Genomic DNA, 25,607 nt, shown 5'->3' on the forward strand with positions numbered 1-25,607 from the left:
CCAGTTTCAGATTTGTTGGCGTGTTGAGGTGTTGACATGTGTCAGTGATGTGCAGCTGGTGGAGATGGGATATGAATATTTGCAGCATTATAATTTATTAGGAGTAAAAAGTGCATCATCTGCCTCACAGCTGCAGCAGAGTAGAAGTATGAAGTATAAAAGTACCTCAAAGTTGTACTCATGCACTGTACTGTTTAGTTTTATTGCACCATATTTCTCCATAAGGTGGAAATAACACATCATGTAAAGTAGAACAGTGTTTCTCCATGTGTGGAGATGATCTTCACATCTTTACATCTTCACAGCTTCACGCAGCTTCATGCAGCTTCATGCAGCTTCACGCAGCTTCTTGCAGCTTCTTGCAGCTTCATGCAGCTTCATGCAGCTTCTTGCAGCTTCACGCAGCTTCATGCAGCTTCTTGCAGCTTCATGCAGCTTCATGAAGCATCTTGCAGCTTCATGCAGCTTCATGCAGCTTCTTGCTCTTTCAGCAAGAAAAGAAATCCTTTAATCGCTCCTAGAGGCAGCTCGCAGTGCGCATGCGTCAACATTTCCCCCAGCAGGTAAACTCCACCATGGCGGCGAGAGGCCATGTGCAAGATCCCAACGACAGGAGACTCAGACCGATATACGGTGAGGACTCAATGGGGAGTTGTGCGGCGGGGTGCGTGTGTCTGTTTGCGGGACATTAGTGTGATCTGAGCTGCTGCATGTGTGTAAAGTAGAGAGTGGTGGAGCCGGAGGGGGGGTGGGGGGGGCAGCGGTGCGGCCCCACCAGCTCCAACCACGGTGTCTGCTGCCCGCAGCGCCCAATGACAGTGCACCTTACCCGGTCTGCCACCTCGCCGGGGTTGGGACACGGCTAGCCACGGGTCTCTGGGGGAACCCGGGTGTCCCCGTGCCACAGCTGCGGGTCACTCCGGGTGGTGTTGTGGCGCTGGACGGTGCCGACATTTTTGTCGTCCGGTTCGGCTCATTCTCAAAGTCGAAGTGCTTTCTCCTGGTTTTTTGCTAATGGTCGCTATTTGACAGCTAGCTAGCGTGCTAATGTGTCAGCTAGCTCAGCCAGTCAGTGCCTGGACCTGCTGCAGCTGTGTGCAGGTTCAAAAGAAAAGTTTTGTGCTTCGTGCCTCAGCTTGAGGAGGATTTCCGTTGTGATCAGCTGCTCGTGTCCAGCCTGAATGTGTAGCCTCTCTGTAACTAGCTTAATGTGACACGGTTAGCTCCCAGCTAGCATCAGGGGGAGAGGTGTAAGGACAATGCTTCAAGCTAACTCCTGGACTAGGCTAGCTTGTTAGCTTGCCTGCTAGCTAGCTCGCTAGCTGTCACAGCCCACGGAGGCTGAGCGGTGTGCTGCTAAATAACGGAAATAAAAGACATTCACGCTGTTGTAACATGAAGCAACTGCGATGAATCACACACGTTTAGCCGCCGTGCTGTACTTGTCTCGCTTTAGGCTGTTAGCGTTGCGTTAGCCGACGTTTGAGCGTCAGTTCACGGAGCTAGCTGCTGAGAATGAACAGGTTTTTTCTGTTGGGAACTTTGTCAAAGCATTTAGCTTAGCATCAGTGTGAGCTGTGCAGCTGCAGGACAGAGAAAATGCACTTTAAACACCACAAACAAGCACGTTAGCCTCTCGTGTTTCCCCATCGAGGTGTGGAGCCGCAGGGCTGCTAACAGTTTGTCTGGAGTGATGTCTCCATGTTGGTGACATTTCTGTTAGCTGGCGTCAACTTGTTGGTCTCCTGTGATGATGACAGTTTGAACACAGAGAATAGACGTGACATAATCACCCTGAACTGTGTCTGGCACGGTTAATTTTGGCAGCCAGCTGTCATGAAGAGGCTAAACTGAGGTTTGTGTTTGTGTGTGACAGCATGAGATACTTCAACATTTACCAGAGAGACAGACATGTGTGATGATGGAGACCTGAGCTGCAGCCTTTAATGATGACTTATTAAACAAGTATTAGAACAAATGACACCACTTTACTGTAATAAAGCCTTAAAAACGCCATGGTATCACCACTTATCAATATCCAAAATCTGAGACGATACAAAATGATCGATTATTAATAGTTTCATCAAATGATTGCAAGAGAAAGTCTATTGTAATCATCTAAAGTCCAAGTTAATGTATTTAAATGTCTTTAAAGTTCGACCAACTGTTCAGAAATCTAAAATTACCAGTTTATTGTCGCCTCAAATGAAGAAAATCCTCATAATTGAGAAGCTGGGACAATAAATGTTTGGTATTTTTGCTCAGAAATAACAAGTGGAGCATCAGAGTACTGTCAGATAGAGCTGAAACTAATAATTGGTTTCGTTATTGGTTAAATTAGTCAATGAATTGATTTGTTGTTTGGTCTATAAAACAGCCAGAGACAACATCCTCAAATGTTTTGTTTCATCTGCATACCAAAGATATTCAGTTTAATGTCACAGAGGAGGAAAGAAAGCAGCAAATATTCGCATTAAGGAAGTGTTATCAATAATATTGATCACATATTGATTGTGGATACTCACAGTGGCTTCAGTGCTCAGGTTCTGGAGTATTGATCGACCAGGAGCAGTTCTGCTCCTCAGCAGGGAGGTGCTGCTGTGCTTCACACGCAGTAAACACGACTCGTCATATTTGTTTTTTTATTCAAAATCTAAAATGTTCGTCTGATTTTTATTTGAGAATCGAAAGCGATTTGTTTCAAGATGTTATCTTGAAGTCAGACGTTCCAGTATCATGTCAGCCAGTTTCCACATCTGTGAACAAAAAGTATGAAAAGCAGATAATAAATCAACAACAGCCTAAAAGCTGAATGATGAAACTTAAATCAGTCCACTTTGGACAAACTACGACCGTCAGATCAGGAACAGTAACTGTTCTGCATTTACATGAAGCCTAATATTCAGATTATAATTAGTTTTAAAGCCCAAACAGAGTAAAACTGCTCTATATAAACCTGCGTCATGAACCGATCGACTTAAAACCTGCGGCTCGTCCTCTCTGCTCGTCTCCACCGTCTTGATGTAAATGCGAAGTGACCAACGTTTCTCCACTAAACCAAGATGGCGTCCTCTGAGCTGAGCTGGTCCACTGCAGAGTTTGTTTCTAACACAAACTCGTACAGAACTGAACAAAGACGACGGATATATTGATCTACAGGTCAGATAGCTGATCAGACACAAGACACAAGAGATACAACGTCTGACATCACTTTCACTTTCAGCCGTATGAAGGTGAGAAACCCAGATTAACGTGATGTCTTCTCTCTCGTGTTTCCTCAGATTACCTTGATAATGGCAACAATAAGATGGCGATACAGCAGGCGGATAAACTGCTGAAGAAACATAAGGACCTGCACTGTGCCAAGGTGGGTGACCGGATCCAGTCTCACTGTTTAAGTCTTCTGTTTGTTTTCTGTGAAGCTTCTTCAGCCGGCGGCACCAGAACCAGAACACACAAACCAGCAGCATCGATACAGATATGTTTTACAGGCCTGGTTTGGTTTCCTGACTCCCCAAATTATAATGATACTGATAAAAACTAATGAAAACTAATAACTCTGGTCTGTTTAATAAGACGTAGTTTCAGTCTGATGTTGATTTTAGATGGAGCCAAACGTCAGAGCACTGAAACTCCTGTGAGAAGCTCTGTGACGTATTAAATCTGAGGGTTTTGGATCCGTTCTGTCCTCCTGGAGTCGCTCGCAAGGAAAATCATTCATAATTTATAACGCTTTAAATAATTGGGGGAACTCGGGCTTCGACAACTGTGCAGCGAACATCTCCTCAGGTCCACACGGCAGAAAAGTGCTGGTTGGAAAAAATGCTGCACGTGCGTCTTGACAACTGCTGCTGTGAGATGTTTTTATTTGGGTGCATGAGATGATGCATAGGAAACAAAAATACAGTGAATATTATCACCAGAGCCGCTGCCTGTCGCTGCAGACGTTCGCTCCTCATCGGGATCGGTTGTAAAAAGTAAACGATGTGTTTGACTCTCAGGTCCTGAAGGCGATCGGGCTTCAGAGGACCGGGAAGCAGGATGAAGCTTTCTCTCTGGCGCAGGAAGTGGCCACTCTGGAGCCCACTGACGACAACTCACTACAAGCTCTGACCATCCTGTACAGAGAGATGCATCGTCGTGAGTACACACACACACACACACACACACACACACACTCACACACACACACACACACACACTCAGATGTAGAGGCTGGTAATGATAATACTGCTCTGAGGACAGTCTGTTAGCTACCGTGCGTGTTCGTTCACAGCGGAGTTGGTGGCGAAGCTGTACGAAGCGGCGGTGAAGAAGGTCCCTCTCAGCGAGGAGTATCACTCGCACCTCTTCATGGCGTACGCTCGCGTGGGGGAGTACAAGAAGATGCAGCAGGTGAGAACGTCACGCTCGCGTCCACACCTGCATATAAACATTCAAACACACAGCTGAGAGCTGCTCGTTAAATAACGGACACATCGTCAGAGTAAAGAAGAGGATGTTCACGACTGCATCTTCGCCCTTTACAGGCGGGAATGGCCTTGTATAAAATTGTCCCCAAGAACCCGTACTACTTCTGGTCCGTCATGAGTCTGGTGATGCAGGTAAGAGCACGGACGCTCACATTCCCCCCAGATCCTGAATTATTCTGATCATAACTGTCGTGCCGTTTGTTTGTGTGGTTCAGGCCATCTCAGCACAAGATGAGAAACTGTCCCAGACCATGTTCCTGCCTCTGGCCGAGCGCATGGTGGAGAAAATGGTGAAGGAGGAGAAGATCGAGGCTGAAGCGGAGGTGAGTCGAGCGTCTGCGTCGCCTGAAAGATTCGTGTTGATGCAGAATCTTGAAAACTGGCTTCAACACAGATTCAAGTGATCCAAGTTCATGTTATTCATGCAGCCGGTCCGAGCGGTTCTGTACATCACACAGCACCACGTGTCCTGACACCCTCGACTCAGATCAGCAACACTCCCCAAAAACCAGTTTGACAGGGAAGAAATGGAGGTCAGACAAACATGTGACAGATGTTGTAGATGGAGTGTAAACATAAATGAAAGTTACCACACTGAAGGATAAAACACAAGATCATCACGTTCAGATGAATCATTTTCTGGGACGTTTCCTCGAGCTGCTGTTCGTCCAATAAAGAGTCTTTTGTTCTTGACGCCTGGTGAAAATGAAACATGAAAAACTTCCTTAAAGCTTCAAGTAAAATGTGAATTCCCCTTTTTATTGCTCGTGTGCTGGTCTCACACTCACTCTCTCTTCTGTCTGAATGAGTTTTGAGTTCCTCATCGTGACGGCGCCGTTTCTTCATGGTTAGATGTTTCTGCAGATGTCCGTGACAATTTTGACTCTAAAGTATGACATTTGGTGCCATTAACGAGTTGCCTTAACAGTTTATGACGTTGTGCATGGTGTCATTGTCATCCTTGACCGTTCAAACACGATAACATCTGTGTCATCACGGTCAGTTCAGGAGATACGATGTAAAAAACATAATTCTGTTACGGTGGAAAGTACAACGAGCGCTACGTCCGCCCACGAGGCCGACAGACGGTTTCATAATGACTCTAGTGTTCACGCTTTTATGAAGAAGTAAATGTATCACCTCGAGAAGCTCGGTAACCTAGCAACAATGAGGCTACAAACAATGTCGTCTTATATTTTCACTAATTAGCAGACAGACGGATGATCGTTCCAGAGTTTGTGGTGATATTTACAGTGGTTTGTGGTTTGTGTTTGTGTGTCTGCAGGTGCAGCTGTATTTTATGATCCTGGAGCGTTTGGGGAAATGTGTCGAGGCTCTGGATGTGATCAGAGGACCACTGGGCGGTACGAAGGCTTCTGTACTTATAAAACCTGAAGGATCATCGAGATGTTGTGAGTTCTTCCTTGTTCGACTGTCAACTATCTTTGACTGTATGTGTGTGTGTGTGTGCGTTCCCACAGAGAAGCTGACCAGCGAGCTGCAGAGCCGAGAAAACAAGTGTATGATGCTCTACCAGAGACTACAGCGCTGGCCCGAGTGCAACGCTCTGGCCCACAAGCTGCTGCTCAAGAAGTGAGTTCAGGCTCGCACCTCGTCGTGAACACACACCTGCTGATGAGCTGATTGGTTATGAACCTGTGTGTGTTTCTTGTTTGCAGTCCTGATGACTGGCAGTTTTACCCTTCCTACTTCGACTCTCTCTTCCACCTGATCGATCAGTCGTGGAGTCCGCCAGAAGAAGGCGAGCAGTGAGTACAATCGCTTACATTTTTAATGGACCGTGGTGTGATTCTGCGAGTTCCTGTAGCTCTGCTCCGTCGTTCGGCTCTAATCTTCGGAGGACGGCGGTTGGAAAACGTGTTTTCCTTCACAGATAAACATGATCTGTGTCTTTGTGTGTGTCTGCAGCTGTCCGGAGGGTGCGGTCCATCACACTGTGGCCGACGTGGTGAGGTTCGTGGAAGACAGAATCAAAGGAGAGGACGACAAAGACTCTCGTGCGCTCAGAGGACCGTACTTAGCTCGGCTCGAGTTGATCCACAGACTGAGAGAGCGAGGCTGTCCTGAGGAGAGCCAGCTGGGTAAAACACATGGAGCAGAAAAAACCAGTTTGTTTTCGCTCCGCTCTGCAGTTTCACTCTGCTTTAACGTCTCTGTGTCTTTAAACAGGAGAGCCTTTAGAGCTGATGGTGCAGTTCTTTGGGAAGTTTGGGGACAAACCGTGCTGCATCACCGACCTAAAAATATACCTCCACCTGCTCTCTGCTGATCAACACGTTCAGGTACGCCCGAGCTTACAGCAGGGTTGTCGTGCTGACTCCTGTGAAGTGAAGTGAAGTGACTCAAATGCATCGTTCCTCTCAACGTTTCAGTTCATCAACCGTCTGAGTGAAGCGGTGCCCCTGGGGGAGCAGGGAGACGACGGATTCGCGTTTCCGGACGATACCAAAGCGCTGCAGAGGCATTTGTGTGTGTGTCAGCTGAGTCGAGCGCTCGGGCTGCATCACGCGCTCGACGTGGAGGGAAAGCTTCGCCTCATCGCCGAGCTCAAAGCTCACTATCGGCACGGACTCAAGTTTGGTGAGAAACGCTTTGATTCACTGATGAAACGAACGATCGCAGATGGTTTCCTGTGTTTGTTCTGACTCGTGGGTTTCTTTGTCCAACAGGGAAGAACGCTCTGAAGACGGAGCTGCAGTTCTCTGATATGTATTGTCTCATGGCAGCTCACGTATACATCGACTTGTGGACGGATACCGGTGAGTCCCTCTGTCTCCGATTCCTCGTCTGTCTCCGTTTGCACGATGTCTCTAAACGTGTCTCTGCTGTGCGTCGTAGGGGACGAGGACATGGTGTGGCAGTCGCTGGGCGTCCTGCAGGAGGGTTTGTCTCACAGTCCCTCCAACGCCCAGTTCAAGCTGCTGCTGCTGCTCCTCTACTGTCGCCTGGGAGCCTTTGAGCCTGTAGTGGACCTTTACTCCAGCCTGGACGCCAAGCACGTACAGCACGACACCATCGGGTCAGTACACACACACGGATACTGAGATTATATCTGTGGTTCAGTTTAATGGTGCTTAGAAATGGCATCATCCCTGAAAACAAATAAATACAATAAATGTTAATGAGATGTTGTGAATAGACTCATAATGTAGGTTTAGTTATGAAGGTTTTTCATGCAAACGACAATTAAAGTGCTTAAATCTCCTGATGACGTTAAATATTGGCTGTAAGTAAACACCAGTCAGTCAATTTAGATAAAATAGTGAAGAAAAGTTGGAAGTTGTTGATTTTTGTAGCATCAGCTGGTGTTGGACGACGTTTGCTAACAATGACGGTGTATTAAATAGGCTTTAACTCCAGCATTGATACATTTAATGAGTCAATCAATAAATGAAATTAATAAATCTCATTACCTTTTCAAGTTTTTGTGCGGAGTCTGTGCTTGTTTCTAGCAGGAACTTTATTGTAAAAGAGGAAATAAAATAAAAAAGCTAAATTGTGGAGTGACCAAAGCAAAACTATCGACTCATAAGTATAAAAAGTCAAATTGAAAATGCTTCACAGGACGATTTCCTTCCTTTATTTGTGGCATCTGTGAGTCTGAGTGTATTTCACAGCCGTGTTTCTCTGCAGACGTCCGTTCAGTCATTGAAGGGAAACTTTCTTTAATTCTGTCTGTGACTGGTTTTTAAAACCACTTCTTGCTGAGCTGTGTGCTGCTGTCTGTCCCTTAGCTTGACTTCCTGGCAGCTTCTGGCACATCGAGGCGCCTCTTGATTCACTTTAACCCTCAAACAAGAAAGCTGATGAAATGCTTTTGCTCCTGACGGCAGGCCGACCGGCCCTGTCTTCTGTCTCTGAGACGTTTGTTGAGTGCGATCCTGTCCGCGTTGATACGATCAGCGAGAGGTTTGTTTGACTCCTGATTTCTTTTGTCATTTCCAGGTTTCTGTTAACGCGTTACGCAGAGTCGTTGGGTCAGTTCGCTGCAGCCTCCCAGTCCTGTAACTTCTCCCTCAGGTTTTTCCACTCGAACCAGAAAGATGTAAGTCGATCCCGCCTGATGATCTGATCTGATGCTGCCTCACTGTTCAGTCCTTTAATTCACCTGTTCTTCCCTCCAGACCTCAGAGTATATCATCCAGGCGTATAAGTACGGAGCGTTTGAGAAAATCCCAGAGTTCATTGCTCTCAGGAACAGGTTGAACCAATCACTGCACTTTGCTCAGGTCCGTACTGAGAGGATGCTGCTCGATCTGTTCCTGGAGGCCGATATGTGAGGAAACGCTCAAAACATGCACAAAAATCACAGCGACTCGTGTTGCAGACTTGAGTTCTTCATTTAGATGTCGTCTTTGTTTTTATTTCAGCGTGTTGAGTCTGGAGGAGAGTGTGAAGGCCATGTCTTTGTCTGCAGAGGAGGACGACATCCCCTGGGACACTATGAGGGACAACAGAGACCTGACTGTTTTCACCAGCTGGGACCCGAAAGACAGGTGCGTCAGGATTTCTGTCCCCTTTTGTTGTAGATTTTGTTTTCGCAGTTTTACTCGTCAATAATCGTCTTCAACACGTCTTCTCGCCTCCTCTCCCTTCAGAGAGTTAACTGAGGAGCACCGGCGCCGCTCTCTGGAGGAGGAGTCGGTGTGGCTGAGGTTACGCTCTCTGACTCTTCGCCTCCTCGCCTCGCTGGCGGCGCTGGGACACTCGGCCTCGCAGCAAAACTCCGAGGTGACCAACGAGAACGGAGTCGGAGACAAGTCCTCGATCCTCAGCAGCCTGCTGTCGCAGCTCAACCAGACTCTACAGACTGCCGCTCAGATGGCAGAAAAACGCGTACAGGTAACACATCAGTTTAACTTAATAACTCAATGATACTGTGACACACAAGGTAAAAAAACCTTGTGTGTCACATGTACGAGCGCTAACACCAGCCTGCACCCCCCCTTCTTATTAACCTCTCAGCTGATTCTCTAAAAACGTCCTTCATGCAGGTCAAACCTGAACTGAACCCAAATCATCACACAGACGACAGGATTTTTAGCTTCAGGCTCATTATTTGTTTCCCCTAAAATAAAATTCACACTTTAATACGTCCTTCCTGAAACTATTCTTCTATTTCTGGGGCAAATTTTCACTCCTCCCTTGTTGTGGAAGAGGGGATGTTATGTGTTTCTTAATGTGAGGCATTATGTCCCCTCAGTGTTGCTGTAACGCAGGAGCTGCTCATTAGCACACTGCTGTAGCCACCGCTGCTCTGAAGGCAACTTCCAACCGTCTCCCATCACCAGCGGAGGGAGTCAGATCGACTCGCTCGTCCCTTAGCTAAGTCTAAAAGGGTCTTTGTCTTTGCACCACACGTCGTGATTTAGCTGTGTCCTCATGAAGCAAAGCTATCCGGCTAGCTGCACTGAATAAGCTAAAGGTAAGAACATGCAAGTAACGACAAAGAAACACAGCCGGCCCCCAAATGTGACCGAGCAGCAGCAAACGTTTCATTTTCTCTCCCACATGTCGACTCTGAGGGGACACCACTGTCTCTTTGTGCTCTTGAATCACGATGTTAGCCATCGACCTGACCCCTCATGTAGCTCCCTGAAAAAAAAAAATAACACTGCTGTATCTTCTGTATCTTCCCGTTGAATCCTTGCAGTCCATTTGAATGACGGTCGGTAAAACGCTGCTGAAATAACGTCCGTGTTGTGTTGCAGTATCCATTCCTGGGACCCCCCTCGACCCGCCTGGCCCCGGCCCTGTCCAGCGGGAGCTGTCAGTGCCAGGCTGCAGCGCTCCAGCTGTCTGTCCACATACAGGAGCTGGAGACTGTCGGACTCGGTGAGAACAAGCAGCGGGAACATGAAACTGATCTCTGCTCTGACCTTTTCGATGCTTTTTTTTTAAACTTACCACTCGTTTCTTTGTTCCCTCTCAGACGAGCCGTCGGAGCTCCAGACTCAGATCTGTAACGGTTTCCAATCATTAGTAGTTCAGCTTCAAGGTGAGTCAGCAGCTGGACGTCACAGCAAACTGCAGAGGGTTGCTTTGTTCCCATTAACGCTTCATGTTTCCTGTTTGTGTCCACAGAAATTCTGAATAAATGCAAAGGAGATTTATTGGAAATGAAAGAGAGCAAATTAAAAACGCAGCCCTCCTTATTAGAAAACCTCATCTTCTTTGTCGAGGTGAGTCGTCTCTGCTTCCTCTCACTTCATCACCGCATGATCTGACGTGTCTGAAGGTGTAACTGATTCATGTTGTCCTGCGCAGACGGTGTGCATAGTCTTGTGGATGGCTGGTCACTGTGCCAAGATCCTCCGACCACTCAAGACGAGTCTACAGAAAAAGAAGAAGAAGAAGAAAAAGGATGCGAACACGGCGATGGTACAGTGTGATCATCACTCTTCACCTCTGACCTGGTGATTAATCCTCACTGCTGTCGTATTTACTCTCCTCTGACGATCTGTGTCTCCTGCAGCCAGCGGTGGTGTGTGGCTTCCAGGAGCTGACGGGGAGCTTGCAGGACCTGCTCACCGAGGCTCTGGAGCATATAAAGGGGCAGGAGACGGGCCTGACAGCCCTTAAACTGGCCAGTTTAAGCTTGGACGGATGCCCGGAGGTCAGTGTCAGTGTCAGTCTCATCATCTGTTGGATATTTTCTCTAGTAACAGATGAGTTGTTTGGACTATAAAATGGTGAACATGTCGTCCTCACATGTCTCGTTTCATCCACAACCCAAAGATATTCAGTTTACTGTCATAGACGAGGAAAGAAACCAGAAAATATTCATTAAAGAAGCTGGAATCGGAGAACGAAGTCGCACTGTCACCCAGAAAAGCTAACACAACGTGACTAAATGCTTGTAGATGATTTTCTGACGGACTTCCCTTTTTTTTCCCCTTTGTTTCAGGATGAAGCTGCGTTTATGAAGGCTGCTATGGACAAGGTGCAGAGCAGTTACCTGCGCTCTCTACAGGAGGTGGGAGATCTGCTCAAGAAGAGAGCGGAAACTATAAAGAACCTCAAGATCTGAACACCATCACACACACGCCCCAAATAAAGACGACTATCCCCCCCCCACCATCAGCCCCTCAACGCCCCACAACCGCCGTCTGTCAGCCCACCAGCTAAACCTACGAGTCCGACTCGACTCGACCCGCCGACCCGCCGAGCACACAGTCGTTACTGACCTCCCCCCCTATTTTTTTCCTGCATACTTGTGAGCTCTCGATCTGGATTTTTTGTTTTGTTTTTCCTTCTTTTCTTCCACTTTTCAACACACACCTCTGGGACATTTGCAACTCTTATAGCACACGAGCTTGTAAGTAAAAGAAAAAAACAAAAACTCATGACTTTATACAGCAGTTATAAGAAAATTAGGTGGGAGAAGAAAAAAAAAGACGCAACTTTTAAATAAAAAATACAACAATAGAGCAAATTAGGAGAAATGAATACGCAGTTTTAGATGAACTAATCTAATAAATTATTGTACATAGAAAAAGAGCAACTACCGCTACAATATAAGACACAATAAACCACTATTCTGTTTGTCAGTTATGTTTCCTGTTTATTCCTCATGACTCTGAGAACAATCACACAACACACACACGGACACACACACGGGACTGTTAACACTAAGGAGCTCAACGTGCTGCTTCTCCAGCTGTTTCTCTGCGTCGGGTGGAAACGGGCACAATTTTTTTTTTTTTTGCATTGAACTGATGGAAATGAGGACTGAAGTTTCCCTTCCAACGATTGTTTTCTCACTTTTCTTCTTCCTCCTTTTGTTTTTGCTTCGTGTGTCGCTTCGGTACTGAAAGTGGAGCCACCTCTGTAGTTGCAGTATTATAAAGAGCAGCGGTGGGATGAGTTAAATAACCAGGACGTTGAACTGTCTGCCGCTGTTGTTGTTCTCATTTTATTTTTATTTTTTTTTAATTCCTAGTAGAAGTGCTGCTTGTTAACATGTCTGTTGTGGACTCGGGTTGTTCCAGCACAAAACAAACATCAGGCATGGATCACACCGTCAGAGTCCTTTAAGACTGGACTGATTTATAATGATGATGAATATCTTAAAGGAGCAGTTCACCCCAGAATCAAACATACATATTTTTCCTCTTACCTGCAGTGCTGTTAGTGCACCTGGAGTGTGTTGGTGTGAACAGTTGTCTCTTTACAGAAGTCATGACCCGGTTACTCAGGATAATCCACAGACAGGGTTGTGAGCAGTTTGATGCAGGAACTATTTTCTTTCTAATGAACTAAACCCGCCGACAGTATCGCCGCGCAGAAGGAAGCGTGCGTCTACTCACGGACGAGTAAACATTAAGACCCTGAGGCTTGTGGCCCGAGGTGTGATGCTTCAGAAACACCTCGACAGATCCGTGTTGTGCGCTGTGAAGTACTGTGGCGTCTTTGAAATGTGTCACTTACGTGCAACAGGAACACAGTTTTGCTGGTGATGCATTTCTGTGTGATCGACCTCTAATTTTGTCCTCGGCTGAACTGAGTCGTTAGCTAGCTTAGTTAGCCTAGTTATGGTACTTGTCCGAAGGATCCATCATTTACACTTTACACTTCCTATTCATTGTCTATGTGAGCTGCCATGCAAGTCATTCTGTTAGCGTTGAATTTTTGAGAGACTCAGTTGCATAAAGTTTAAGTCTAGGCGGCTTTACGCAAATCAGGAGCGTCCAGCTCGACTCGCTGCCTCTGGAAACTCTGAAAAACTATAAAAACAGTTCGAATAAAGACGCCTAAATAAGCTTTTAAGGTGAACTTTCTTCCAAATGAGCCACCGAGCGTTGTCACGGTTGTAGGAGTCTTTTCTTTCCCTGTGGACACGTAGCATTAGCTTAGTGAGCTAGCCTCTCATCCATGAGTTGGATGCACGTTTCCTTCTGCGCGGTGATACATGAAACTGCTCACAACAAGGTCTGTGGATTATCTTGAGTAACCGCGTCGATGCATATTTCCCAAACTCTGCCGCTCGCACCAAAACAATGTAGATGGCTTGATAACGCTACGAGTAAGAGGTGAAACGTGTGTTTTTGATTTTGGGGTGGACTGTCCCTTTAAATATGAATATTTACCAAAAACAGTGTTTTCTCCTCGTTGCATCGTTTCCTCTGACACTGCAGAGAAAAACCATGATCAGACATTTCTCATGAAGATCCATTAACGCAGTGACAAAAGTACACAAACAGTTTTCCAGAAGCTAAATGAGTTCTGAGTGTTCTGACCCGAACACTGAGCGGGTTCTGTTTCCTCTGACCCTGATCTGACTGTACAGGCAGATATTTTGACGCCGCTCTGTAGGATACAATCGGACAGGAGTGTTTCACAGACGAACATTGGACCTGATGTGTAAATAGGAGCCGAGGTTCTGGTGTGAACGGACTTTAGTGTGTTTTAAAGCGGCTGCAGTAGAAACTCTGAGATTTCCCCCGTGTTTATGTTTTTTTGTCATTCCCGCTCAGCCTCCTCGAGTCTCATGAACCGAAACGATTTCATCAGCTTCAGCATCTTCTCAGTCTGTGAAGAAATGAGCTTCTTCTTCTGATCTAACCGACGAGATAACAGCAGACAGTGACGTAGTTTACAGACGATCACCAGGAGCACTGATGGAGCAGTCTGATTCATTTCTTTTTGTTTGTTACTGTTTTATTAAGAATTCGGCAGAACAATGTGAACATGTGAGTAAACGGTGAACCCTCCCCTCCTGTTGGTCTTGTATACAATCACACACACACACACACACCTGCGAATAATAAATGCCTTTTTTTCCGAACACTCGAGCCCGTCTGTCTGAATGGATCCACGGCTGGAGGGAAGATGTTTGTGATCAGACTTCATGTGTCGTTGTCGTTGTTGTTGTTGTTGAGGTTCAGGATAATGGTCGACAATCTGGAGCGTCATCTCACCACCCTCTTTTGTTAGAAAATGGAAAACAGAAACACTGGAATGTCAAAGCTTTTTTTAAATAAAAAAAAGTCAATGTGAGAATTTTGTTGTTTAATGTCTCGACTTTATTTTCCTATTTTTTTTAAAAATGGAAGTTTTCAAGCTGCAAAGGACAAAGTTTACCTGACGGCTGTTTTCTTTATAAATTAATCATTTCTTTCGATTAACGTTGCAACAATTGTGGGTTTGATTTTGAAATCTTGAGAAATTAAGCCATTACTAAAATTATAGTACTGAATTATTTTCCAATCTAAAAAAAACCTTTAAATTCCAGGATTTTTTGCAAATTAAAAAATGTAAAAAAAAAATTTATGCGTTCTGATGGAAAATACAAAATAACTCCTGAATTTTTAAGTTTGATTTTTTTTTTCATCTGGGATTATTTGTATCTGAGTTTTACTAATCCAAACTGAGCAACTAGATTTTTATTTTTTCATTTTTTGACTAGAATTAAATTTTTTAGATCCAAAAATAACCAACTGACTTCTTGTTACATGAATAGTCTTTTTAAATATTATATTTTTTGACTTTATGAACAAAAACAAACTTGAAATCAAATGTACTTTAAATGCTTTTAACCAATCAATCCTTTCAATTCCATTTATAAGATAATATAAACTAAAACAATCTGTTATTGATCGGGGAAAATGCAGGTGTCTCAGCAGCATAAAGACAAAATAAGTGCAGATAAATTAAGAAAATAATTAGAAAATTATAATAATTATAAGTGTATGAGTTAATAATCAGAATAGAAACTGTAAAATATTAGATTAATGTAAATTTGTGGTTGTTCAAATTTCAGTTTCATATAATAATTTCTAATCTTTGTTTCTTTGCCTCCATACGATTATCTTAGCAACAACAAATTAACAATAAATGTACTTTTTTTAATTTATTTTTTAATTTTTATTTTTAAGGATGTGTGTTTAAAGTTACATCAACATTTAGTCGTTTTTAAAGGAGAATTGCAATTGTTTTCTGCAATTTACAATTATAATTAAAAATCAATGGGGGGTGTAGTGCGCAGTTACTTCCTGCAGGTGGCAGCAACACACCGGAGGTCGATTACGTGCTGATTCATTTAGCACACGAAGAAGAGCAACATGCTAGAAACAGCTGTGAGCACAGAGATAGGGTAGCTAGCTCAAAGTCTGTGACACTAACGGTGTCTTATCTGTAAAACACATAAATGTAATGTGTGTGGTTCCGGTCGGAGAAAGACGAGAACAGTATGACGGACACTCTGGTGTAACCGAGCTGGAATAACGGAACGGAACGGCTAATTATACTTAGCCGCTAGCTTATTAGCCTGCCAGTCATCTAGCTAGCTGGTCCGTAGCTAGCTGTCACACCGGGTTGTGTTGTTCTTTGTAGAAGTGTCCGTTTCTTTTATAACACATGAGTGTGTCTTTGGTCGTTATCCGTCTGGAATTAGCCGACCAGTCTCCTTCTCCTCAAGGTTTCAGGTACTCTGCAGGTGAGTCAACTTCCTCTTAATGTCACCGTTATAAAACACTGCTTTGTGTTGAGTTAGCCAGGAAGCTAACCAGCTGTGATGCCAGTCTGCCATGTCTGAAGCTCCTGCTGTCGGTTAGCTAGCTCACTTTTAGCATGAGTAGACATTATTTATCGTATTAACCCAGCTACAGCTAATGTGAGTAATGTGTGTCCGTGTTGTTGAGACACTCTGAGGTCCAGTTTGACTGTCTGGTCCGTCTCTGTCATCTCCAGCGGAGGACATGTCCGATGAGGAGCTGCAGGAGAAAGCTCTGGGTGTAGCCAAACACACTCTGAGTGGGAAGACGGATCTGGAAAGAGCTACTGTCCTGCACCAGCACATTGGCAGCAGAGCCATGGGGGACATGGTGATAGAAACGTTTGAGCCCAGCCCAGGTGAGGACATGTCCGGGAGAGACACAACACAAGATTAGAGTCTGTCGAGCTCATTAAAGATAACATCGGTAGAGCTGTGCTCTTCTTATCGTCAACAAAGCTCTTTAAAGATAGATTATGCAGGAATTCTGCCTTGAAATGTACGAAAACATCTAGACTTGTGTTTATATTTTGTTATATAATGTTCAAACCCAAAGAAATCCACAAGTTTATTCAAGGTAACTTTCCGTGAATAAAACTTTAAGACATTACATCTTCTGTGAACATTTGTGCCCGAGTCTCATCAGATAAATCTGTACGTTAGCTAGAAGGTAATGTTAGTGAATTCAGGTAAACCTCCCACTAACCAGAGACCAGAGACTCTGGTTCTGGTTCTGGTTCTCCCTCTGTAACGTTACATTCATGAAGTAAAGTCCATTTCCCCTCCAGCACCAGTCAGCAGTCAACACTACAGAACAGAAACACCCGACAATGGAGGAAGATGAATCCACTTTTTAATCCCAGAAGTTAAAAGTTCCTCTCTGAGCTCTCCTCCCGTCGGTATCAGAACAGAATCTGGTGTGACTCCAGGTGTTTATTCCTCCTAAAGGCCTGGCTCCGAGCCGGTTCTGACCACTGACTGTGCCCCCGTGAAGCCCGTCCCAACACAACACAACACAACACAACACAACACACTGACGTCTTTTGTTTTGTTTTGATAGTGAGCCCCCTAGTGGCAGAAATCACACAGTGTCAACACATCAAATACTGTTTGTAGATTTTAAACTGCTGCATGTTGCCTCCAGATAAAGGAGGAGGTGAAGACTCGGAGCAGAACAGTGAACCTCAGGCTGCAAAGACCGACGCAGACGGTCCGGAGGGCGACGAGGCTTCACCGGACAGCAGCGAGGCGAAAGGCGCCGCTCCTGACTCCCCCTCCAAGCAGCTCCCGGAGCAGATCTCCTTCTTCAGCGGGAACCCTTCAGTGGAGATCATCCACGGTATCATGCACCTCTACAAGACCAAGTGAGTGGATCTGATGAGTCTATTGATCAGGTTATCTGCTGTTTACAAACAGGATGTTTATTTATTTATTAACTTGTTTTTCTGTCTCGTTGCAGCAAAATGACGTCACTGACCGAAGACGTGCGACGCAGCGCGATGGTGTGCATCCTGACGGTCCCGGCGACCATGACGAGCCATGACCTCATGAAGCTACTGGCACCATTTAATGATGTCATGGAGCATATGAAGATCATCCGGGACTCGACCCCGAACCAGTACATGGTTCTGATTAAGTTCTGTACACAGGTAAGAACTCAGCATGGTCATCACGTTACTGTGTGTTTTCTAACTGCAGGAAGTTCAAACTGATGTGAGTGAACACGTTAGTTTGTCTTTGTCACGTGTGACTTCACACACTATCTGATTTAAAGCTGCTTTTTTCTTCTCTGTCTTTCTTCAGGCAGACGCAGACAGTTTTTACACAGCGTGTAACGGCCGCCAGTTCAACTCCATAGAGGAAGCGGTGTGCCAGCTGGTCTATGTTGAGCGGGCAGAGGTTATTAAGTCTGAAGAGGTAAATTCAATTTTATTTATTTTAATCCAATTCAAACCTTCTTCTTCTTTACGACTCAGGGAATCAGTGGAGGGAGACGCTGCTTTTCAGTGACACCAGACATGAACAGAGACATCAAGCACACATGTCTTAAAATGTAACTATTTCACGAAATAACACAGTTTCCTTTCTCTAACCTCCTCCCCTCTGTGTCCTCCTCCTCCCCCCTGTGTCCTCCTCCTCCTCCTCCTCAGGGAGCCAGTCTGCCGGTGATGGAGCTGACCGAGCTGCCAAAGTGCACCGTGTGCCTGGAGAGGATGGACGAGTCTGTTAACGGCATCCTCACCACTCTCTGCAACCACAGCTTCCACAGCCAGTGTCTCCAGCGGTGGGAAGACGCCTCGTGAGTTGTGTAGACACACACACACACACACACACACACACACACACACACACACACACACACTACTGTGTTTCCTACAGGATGTTATCTCCTGCCTTCTGAAGAACCTCTTCCTCCCCCAGTCTCTCACCGTTTGTATCAGGGACGTGAATAAAAATCTGTTTTGGATTCAGCTGTGTGGGTGTGACTCCTGCTGCATGTGTGCAACAGTTCATGAGATTTAGTTTAAATGTAGCTCTGATCAACAAGCATGTAAATAAAGGAACCTTCTCACCGATCACGTGCTCCCTCACCTGATTCTTCCTCGTCCACTGGTCATTTCTGCGGGCTTCAGGTCATGTGTTGTTTGTTTTTGTGCTCTTTGCATCCATTCTTCTGTGTCACAAAGGACCACCGCACACACACACACTCACACGCGTGTCACAATAGGTGAATATGTGCTCTGTTTCCAGGTGTCCTGTGTGTCGGTACTGTCAAACACCAGAACCAGTGGAGGAGAACAAGTGCTTTGAGTGCGGCGTGCAGGAGGTAAACGTTCTCCATCTTCTGCCGGATCTTCTTTTTATTCCTCTTGAGCGTTTGTTCTGAAGCTTTTGTCTCTGTTCTCCGTAGAACCTGTGGATTTGTTTGATCTGCGGCCACATCGGCTGTGGTCGCTACGTCAGCCGGCATGCCTACAAGCACTTTGAGGAGACACAGCATACTTACGCTATGCAGCTCACCAACCACCGTGTCTGGGACTACGCAGGAGGTACTCGGCTTGTAGTCTGCTTGTGTGTGTGTGTGTTTTAGAGAGCAGGTACGTGTTGATAGCTCAGGATGGTGACTGTAAATTACAAGATTAAATCCTTTCCAAGAATTTATGGCTCTTAAAGCCGCTTTAATCCATTTTAGCCACTAGAGGGCAGAAGAATACCAAAAAATGTCAGCTCCTGTAATCACAACCTTCTGTTGACAGTCGCCTCACTATGTTTTTTTAATCATTTTTATTACTTCCTTTATTAAACAGAAGACCATTGAGAGCAAGCTGAGTTTTAGGGGGCCGCCCAACAAATGCCAAAAATGTTATTTGATATGATAAGTATCAGAGGTATTATTTCCTAAGGTGCTGGAAAAGCTTGAAAATGCATCTTCAAAGTCCTTGAAAAGTGCTTAATTTTGACTGGAAACGTGTAGGAACCCTGTCATCTGTGTGGACCTTACGTTGTTCTGTTGTAATCATCTTTGACGGCTCTTAAGTCGCCAAAAAAAACACCTTAAATATTTACTTAAGCTTAAAATAATGAGGAATATTATGAATAATCTGACCCACGTACTTCAGACTCTCAAGCCCAGTTTGATCAGATGTGGAAGGGCCGCAACTAATTTAAATTTTCCTCAAATAATTTCTCTGTTAATCAGTTATTTGTTTGTCTATAAAATATCAGAAGAGTTACCGTTATAATTTCTTTAGAGCCAGATGTGATGCATGAAGATTTGTTTGTCTCAAAGAAATTCAGTTTACAGTCATGTCAAACAGCACATCCTCAAGTTTGAGGAGCCGGAAGCAGCAAATAATTAACACTTTTGCTTAAATAAATAACTGTAAATAATGAAGCAATTATCAAACTAGATGCCAGTGTTTCTTATGTTTCACTCACTGACCCGTCCCTGTTGATGTTTGTGCTCGTAGATAACTACGTTCATCGGCTGGTGGCCAGTAAGACGGACGGGAAGATGGTGCAGTACGAATGTGAGGGAGACACCTGCCACGCTGAGAAAATAGACGCACTTCAACTAGAGGTAAGCGCCCGCTGCTCTCTCACTTTATCTGCTCGATAAACACAGAAACGTCCTGATGGATTCTGCTCCTCTGCAGTACTCGTACCTGCTGACGAGCCAGCTGGAGTCTCAAAGGATTTACTGGGAGAATAAGATCGTCCACCTGGAGAAGGAGACGGCCGAGGAGGTACGACGCCTCGTTACAGTGCGGACGTTAATCGTGTTTTCTCTCTGAAATCGTTTTATTCTGATCGTTCTGTGCACGTAACTCTTTCAGATCAACAACATGAAGGCCAAGTTTAAGGAGACTCTGGAGCGCTGCGATAACTTGGAGCGACGCTTCGGAGACATGAGCAAAGAGAAGCAGGTCATGGAGAAGAAGTAGGTGACGACTGAAGCAGTACCACCGAACCACTGTAATATCCTTTATTTTTACAATCATGTGTGTCACAAAGTGTTGAACGTCGCCTCGTCCTTGCTTGTGAATGACTGAGACGTCCACCAATCATGATGCTGTCACCTGTTACCAATGAACCTGTGAACAGATCAGTTCAGATATTACCTTTTCATCTATCTCTAAACGTAAATTAGGATTAAGGTTAACTCAAGACACAAAACTCAGATTATAACTCGAACCCTGTTTTGGGGTGTCAGTGGTCCAGTTTGATACAATACGAGCCGTACTGGAGTCGCACATTTAAAACAAGTCCACCAATTTCAGAGGTTGTATTTCTTTTTAGACGTGGTAATTTCTGACATGGTGTGCAGAGGCCTTAAGTCTGGTCACACCTGAAGCAACAGGTCTCTTTATTCCCAGCAGACAGTTTGACATGTCTGAACAGGAAACACACAGGTCATAAATAAAACCATTAATTATGTGTGTGAGCTCCTGAGCTGTGGTTTTGTGCATGCCAGCTTGTATTACTATGGTTAGGTCCACCTGTGGTTTGTTCTACTGAAGGAAGGACTTCTGAAATAAAGCTAAAGTTGTAATAAACTGTAGTTTTTTGTGTAAGTCGTCTGTGCTCTTCTGTGTTCAGGTGCGCTCAGCTGAGCAGTCGAGTGGTGAAGCTGAGCCAAGAGCTGAAGGAGGAGCAGGAGATGAACCGCTGCCTGAGAGCCAATCAGGTTCAGCTGCAGTCTCAGCTGGCCGACGAGGAGCGCAAAGGAAAGGAGAGCGGTGAGTGACGAGGAGGACGAGTTCCTCCTGCTGCACACTGTGGAGCACGACGCTGTATAAACAATCATGGAGGAAGCTGGGCGTGTTTTATGGCTCTGCACTGATAACAGCTGTTTCCAGAGGCTGTATTTTTTCAGGTGTCCGTCTGTTTCGGTCTTTTGAGCGTAATATCTGAAGAATGCAGTGAGGGAGTTTCTTCAAATTTATCACAAGGATGGTCTGATAAGAGCTCGGTGGTGAAAAGGCACTGTGACGTCACAAACTGTTTATTTAAGCCCTGACTCAACAATTCATGATGATGATTATTCTCATATGTATGTCTGAGAGGAGGAAATGATATTTTATATCCTGAAGGTCAAAGATCAACTTCTCTGTGACGTCATGAAAAAGGTTTGACCATTCAGGTGAACTGTAGACTCACTCACTCCTCCATCAGAGATTTTATTCTCCCTTCACACTGAAAGAAAAGTCCAGTAAGACCGGCTAACATCAGGCTTCTGTGTTACAATCAGGAGTTACTCCGGGGTCAGTTAACCCTTCAGTAGTCGGCTCGGCTCGGCAGGTGAGCGCGCTGGTATACTCTCCTCCTCAGGTGCGATGCTGTGACGTGTGTTGAAGTTAACATCTTTCTGCCGAGCAGCGTTTGAACATTGTTCAGTTGGCGCCGAAGTTAGATAAGTTAGATATCAAAGAAAGAATCGTTTGTGGCGTCTTTGTGGTCGGATCGATGTGCAGCTCGTCAGATCAGGAGGAAGTGACGCGTCTCACTCAGAAACTTCCGTTAGATGTTGTTTCCCTCCAGATAAAATGATGCGTTTAATTCAGAAGAAGACTTTTTAAATCAAGTTTAACGTCTTCTGGGTGTTTTCTGATGAGATGTATGATCTGCTGCCTTCTTCTGCTCCGACCCAAGTCCTTCACAAAGAAACCCACTAGTCCAGCAGCATTAAAGGTGCAATATGTAAGAATTGGCATCCTGTTGAGTTTATACTCAAAATGAATAGGGAGCAGTAGCTCACCAGAATAACCAACTGCTGTTAACTGTCGCTACAGCTAGCTCAGTTAGCTATGCAGCTAGCAGCACCGGGGGAGTGTTGGGGTTTCCACTGCTACCACAGGCTAGCTGGTTAGCATGCTAACTTCAGTATGCATCTTTGCAATACAATATATTAGATGTCAGAATTGTTATTTCTGCACATTCTGCTGCTAATTTTAGTTATTTTTTTAATGTTTCTGCACATTTTTTAACTATTTGAATCGAATACTGAAGGTTCTGGTTCAGAACGATGAAGTTTATCAGCTTGAATAAACTTCTCATGACATCTCTACATCTCTACCTGCCACGAGTCTCATTAGCTCATCTCTTGCTGCTTCTAAATAAACTAACTCCTCAATTAACTTTAAGCCACAACCCTGACATCAAAAATAAACAACGTGAACGTCGGACTGAAGAATCCAGAGGAACAGGAATATTATTCGGGACAGGAATTCTTGGCTGCTTCACATTCAGGTCATGTGCGCCTGGGGCTATTTTTGTGTCGAGGCCGGCAGTCGGAGAGAACTTCCTCATTCAGACGGTAATATTTGCAAATGATAAACAAATTTCCACTCCAGAGCTGCGCCTGTAGCCGAGCGCAGTCGCTCAGGAAGAGATGAAGATGTGAACGAAGTGTTTGTACGGGAGGTGGAGAGGATGTCAGGATCAAGTGTTTCAGATAGAGAAGCTCAGATCATGTGACGGTTAACGAGCCCTCCTACACTTCAGTCACAACTACGCCCGAGGGCAACGTAAATGTCAGGTTGGAGGTCCGAACGCAGACTTTCCGTCTACAGTTTAGACATACCTGTATTTTTCCTTCACATTCAGCTCGGAGGATGAGGACTGTTTAAACAAACGCTCTCCGGTGTGTGTGCTCTCTGTTTATGTGCAGGAGACACACACACTCTTCAAACGTTTAATCCACAGCCGGCCACCATACTCTTTCCTGCTGGAGTCGATTTCATTTGAGCACTTTAATTACCACAATTTTCCTGCTGACGTGCAGTAGCGTGACCAGTCTGTTTGTTTGTTTTAAGTGACTTTAGTCAGAGTTTAGTCGACTGATGTTAAGGTTACGCTCGTGCCTGTGACTCAGACTGAATCAACACTGATGTTTGTGTTGCGTTGCTCCGTGAAGACTTTCTAACTTTCTAACTTCAGCCTGAAAAAGACACGTGGAGCTCACAAATTCCTTCTTCTTATCTATTAACAACTCAACCGTCATGGCAGAAATTTTCCCAACAGTGCAGCGACTGAATAAGTTCAGCCAAGCAGACTTTTCTTGGAAGCATTAGGACGATCGTGGACTCTCGAAGCGGCTGCTGATGTTGAGATTCATGTTGTAAAAATATCGGCAAAATCATTTGAAAATAAAACACAACATGAACTCGATAAAGATCCTTTAAAGTCGGTTAAAGCTAAAGACCGAAAGCTAAAAGCCACCAAGACATGCTAACATGCTATCCAATTCAGAACGCACCCAACGTCTTAGTTTTGCCTGTTAGCTCGTTAGCATTTGCTAAGTAGCAGTGCACACAAAGCACAGATGATCAGCTGATAGATTTGCAGATATTATAAACCAAATGATTGAACAAATGAATGTGACCTGATGATGGCGCTGTAGGAAGAGTCAGAGGATGAACAGAGTTATTAGAAATCACCCTGTGGGAAACATGACGGCTGCCGGTCAGCTCATCTGTGGGAAACATTTTTATTTATCTGTTGTTTATGATTTTGATGATGATTATGTTGAATCTCCTGTATGTTTCATCACTCTTAGCACTGCCTCTCTGGTGTTTATAGGTGTTAATGTGTATCTCAGTCTCTTGTATAGACAGGAAGTTCACACAGCTGTGTGTTGACCTCAACATCGAGGCTTGTACATGTACATCCTATAGCATGACAGACACCGTTGGAGACTAGCCAGCTAAAGAGCCAGATCTTTCATGAAGGAGATGGTCGAGACTCGAGCTGCAACACTAAGTCGTTCGACAGAAAAATAATTGCCACCAATTTTGATTGTTAAAGTAATTTTTCATGCAAAAACAGTCATTTTATCTCCCAAATATAGAGATTTCCTGTTTTTCTCTGTATGACATCGTATCAAACCAAATATCTTTGGATTTACGACGGATCAAACAACATTTTTCACTATTTTCTGACATTTACGACACCAGATGATTAGATTAATCAATAATAGAGCTAAAAAAGACTGAATACTGGACTTAAACTGCACGACCACATTGTTTGAAACATTTAGGATAGAGTAAGAACACAATTCAACAAAATAAACAACAAAGGTTTCATCATTTTTTGACATTTTAATGCAGAAATGCTAATTTTTACATCTTTGACATCCGCTTCTTGTCCGGTGTTTTCCTGCAGGCGATCGTAAGGACGTGGCGATCGGAGAGCTGCAGGAGCAGCTGAGAGACGTCATGTTTTATCTGGAGACGCAGCAGCAGATCGAACACCTGCCTCCGGAGGCTCGCAGTGAAATCCAGGAGGGACAGATCAACATCGGAGCCAGCCCGTCAGACGGCGCTCTGGGCTCGGCGGGAGCCGGTCCCTCCTCGGGCCGGGGCAGGAGAGGCCGGGGCAGGAAGAGGAAGTAGGCAGCTGCTAAAAATCTACTGGAACATGCTACAAACTGTCGCTGCCTCTCAGCGTGGACGCACGTCGATGGCTGTCCTGTTGTTCACGTGTGTCTGCATCAGAAAGCACTCCGAGGAGAAGGACGATGTTCAGCTGCACAGTTTCACACCTTAACTTAATGTAGCTTCCACGAGACGAGACGTGGAGACATGCTCGGTCATTAAAGACACGACAAGCTTTTCATCTGTGTGATGTAAATCTATTCTGCTAATCCCCAAATCTGAGAAGAGAGAAGAGATAAATAATCTGTTTATTTGATTAAGATCATGTTCATTCGTGCCCCTGTTGTAGTTCTTCTTATCAAAGTCTTTATATTGCTTTCAAATGTTAAGATCAATTTCTTTCACGTGTTTGAGTTGAGCAAAGAGAAGCTGGTAGATGAACGTTTGATATCATGTTTTCAAAAATCCTTTTTAAACTTTTGTTCTGTTTTATTCTTAAGTAAAATGCTGAAATGTGTTTTCAAAGGATCATTTCTAGATAGTGAAAGAAACTGGAGGTGAAACACTGAATCACCATGTTGTTGTATCTGTTGTTGGCAAGTTGAAGACCTCTGACAGGAAGTCTTCAGGGAGGAGCAGGAAGTGTCTTTACCCTCTCACAGCGAGGTCAGTGAGTCCCACCCAGGGGTCCGTGCACCACGGGGGGTACTGCTGCATCTGTGAGGACGTCTCTGAGAGGGTTGT

General features: G+C 44.8%; 2 protein-coding genes across 3 annotated transcripts; both read left to right on the forward strand.

Moving 5' to 3' along the window:
* Positions 1–524: 524 nt before the first annotated feature.
* On the forward strand, positions 525–12,043 carry naa25 (N-alpha-acetyltransferase 25, NatB auxiliary subunit). Of its 2 annotated transcripts, none has more exons than XM_084383895.1 (24): positions 525–633; positions 3,282–3,367; positions 4,002–4,140; positions 4,277–4,395; positions 4,530–4,604; positions 4,688–4,795; positions 5,758–5,836; positions 5,954–6,065; positions 6,152–6,241; positions 6,402–6,574; positions 6,663–6,775; positions 6,866–7,073; positions 7,163–7,252; positions 7,332–7,512; positions 8,439–8,538; positions 8,618–8,769; positions 8,864–8,989; positions 9,092–9,335; positions 10,205–10,328; positions 10,426–10,491; positions 10,578–10,675; positions 10,761–10,874; positions 10,969–11,109; positions 11,401–12,043. In XM_084383895.1, the coding sequence occupies exons 1-24, from the start codon at positions 540–542 to the stop codon at positions 11,521–11,523; spliced, it is 2,955 nt and encodes a 984-aa protein (XP_084240021.1). In that variant the 5' UTR covers positions 525–539; the 3' UTR covers positions 11,524–12,043. The 2 variants fall into 2 exon arrangements, with proteins under 2 accessions (XP_084240021.1, XP_084240022.1); XM_084383896.1 differs by lacking the exon at positions 525–633 and adding an exon at positions 2,467–3,159.
* A 3,508-nt stretch (positions 12,044–15,551) lies between these two features.
* brap (BRCA1 associated protein) lies at positions 15,552–25,380 on the forward strand. Its single transcript, XM_084384004.1, has 13 exons — positions 15,552–15,930; positions 16,185–16,346; positions 17,132–17,351; positions 17,447–17,636; positions 17,791–17,904; positions 18,138–18,286; positions 18,739–18,814; positions 18,899–19,037; positions 19,959–20,068; positions 20,145–20,234; positions 20,325–20,428; positions 21,088–21,227; positions 24,652–25,380. The coding sequence occupies exons 1-13, from the start codon at positions 15,852–15,854 to the stop codon at positions 24,879–24,881; spliced, it is 1,803 nt and encodes a 600-aa protein (XP_084240130.1). The 5' UTR covers positions 15,552–15,851; the 3' UTR covers positions 24,882–25,380.
* Positions 25,381–25,607: the final 227 nt, after the last annotated feature.

The sequence above is a fragment of the Pagrus pagrus genome, assembly GCF_965226575.1.
Source record: "Pagrus pagrus genome assembly, chromosome: 19".
Lineage (NCBI taxonomy): Eukaryota > Metazoa > Chordata > Actinopteri > Spariformes > Sparidae > Pagrus > Pagrus pagrus.

Excerpts from the sequence above, each read along its gene's own strand:
- naa25 (XM_084383895.1), top strand. The coding sequence starts at position 540 with ATGCGTCAACATTTCCCCCAGCAGGTAAACTCCACCATGGCGGCGAGA. Across the intron at positions 4,605-4,687 it reads TCATGAGTCTGGTGATGCAG|GCCATCTCAGCACAAGATGA; the intron begins GTAAGAGCACGG and ends TGTGTGGTTCAG. Across the intron at positions 8,539-8,617 it reads TCCACTCGAACCAGAAAGAT|ACCTCAGAGTATATCATCCA; the intron begins GTAAGTCGATCC and ends TCTTCCCTCCAG.
- brap (XM_084384004.1), top strand. The coding sequence starts at position 15,852 with ATGAGTGTGTCTTTGGTCGTTATCCGTCTGGAATTAGCCGACCAGTCT. Across the intron at positions 20,235-20,324 it reads AGAAGGAGACGGCCGAGGAG|ATCAACAACATGAAGGCCAA; the intron begins GTACGACGCCTC and ends TAACTCTTTCAG. Across the intron at positions 20,429-21,087 it reads AAGCAGGTCATGGAGAAGAA|GTGCGCTCAGCTGAGCAGTC; the intron begins GTAGGTGACGAC and ends TTCTGTGTTCAG.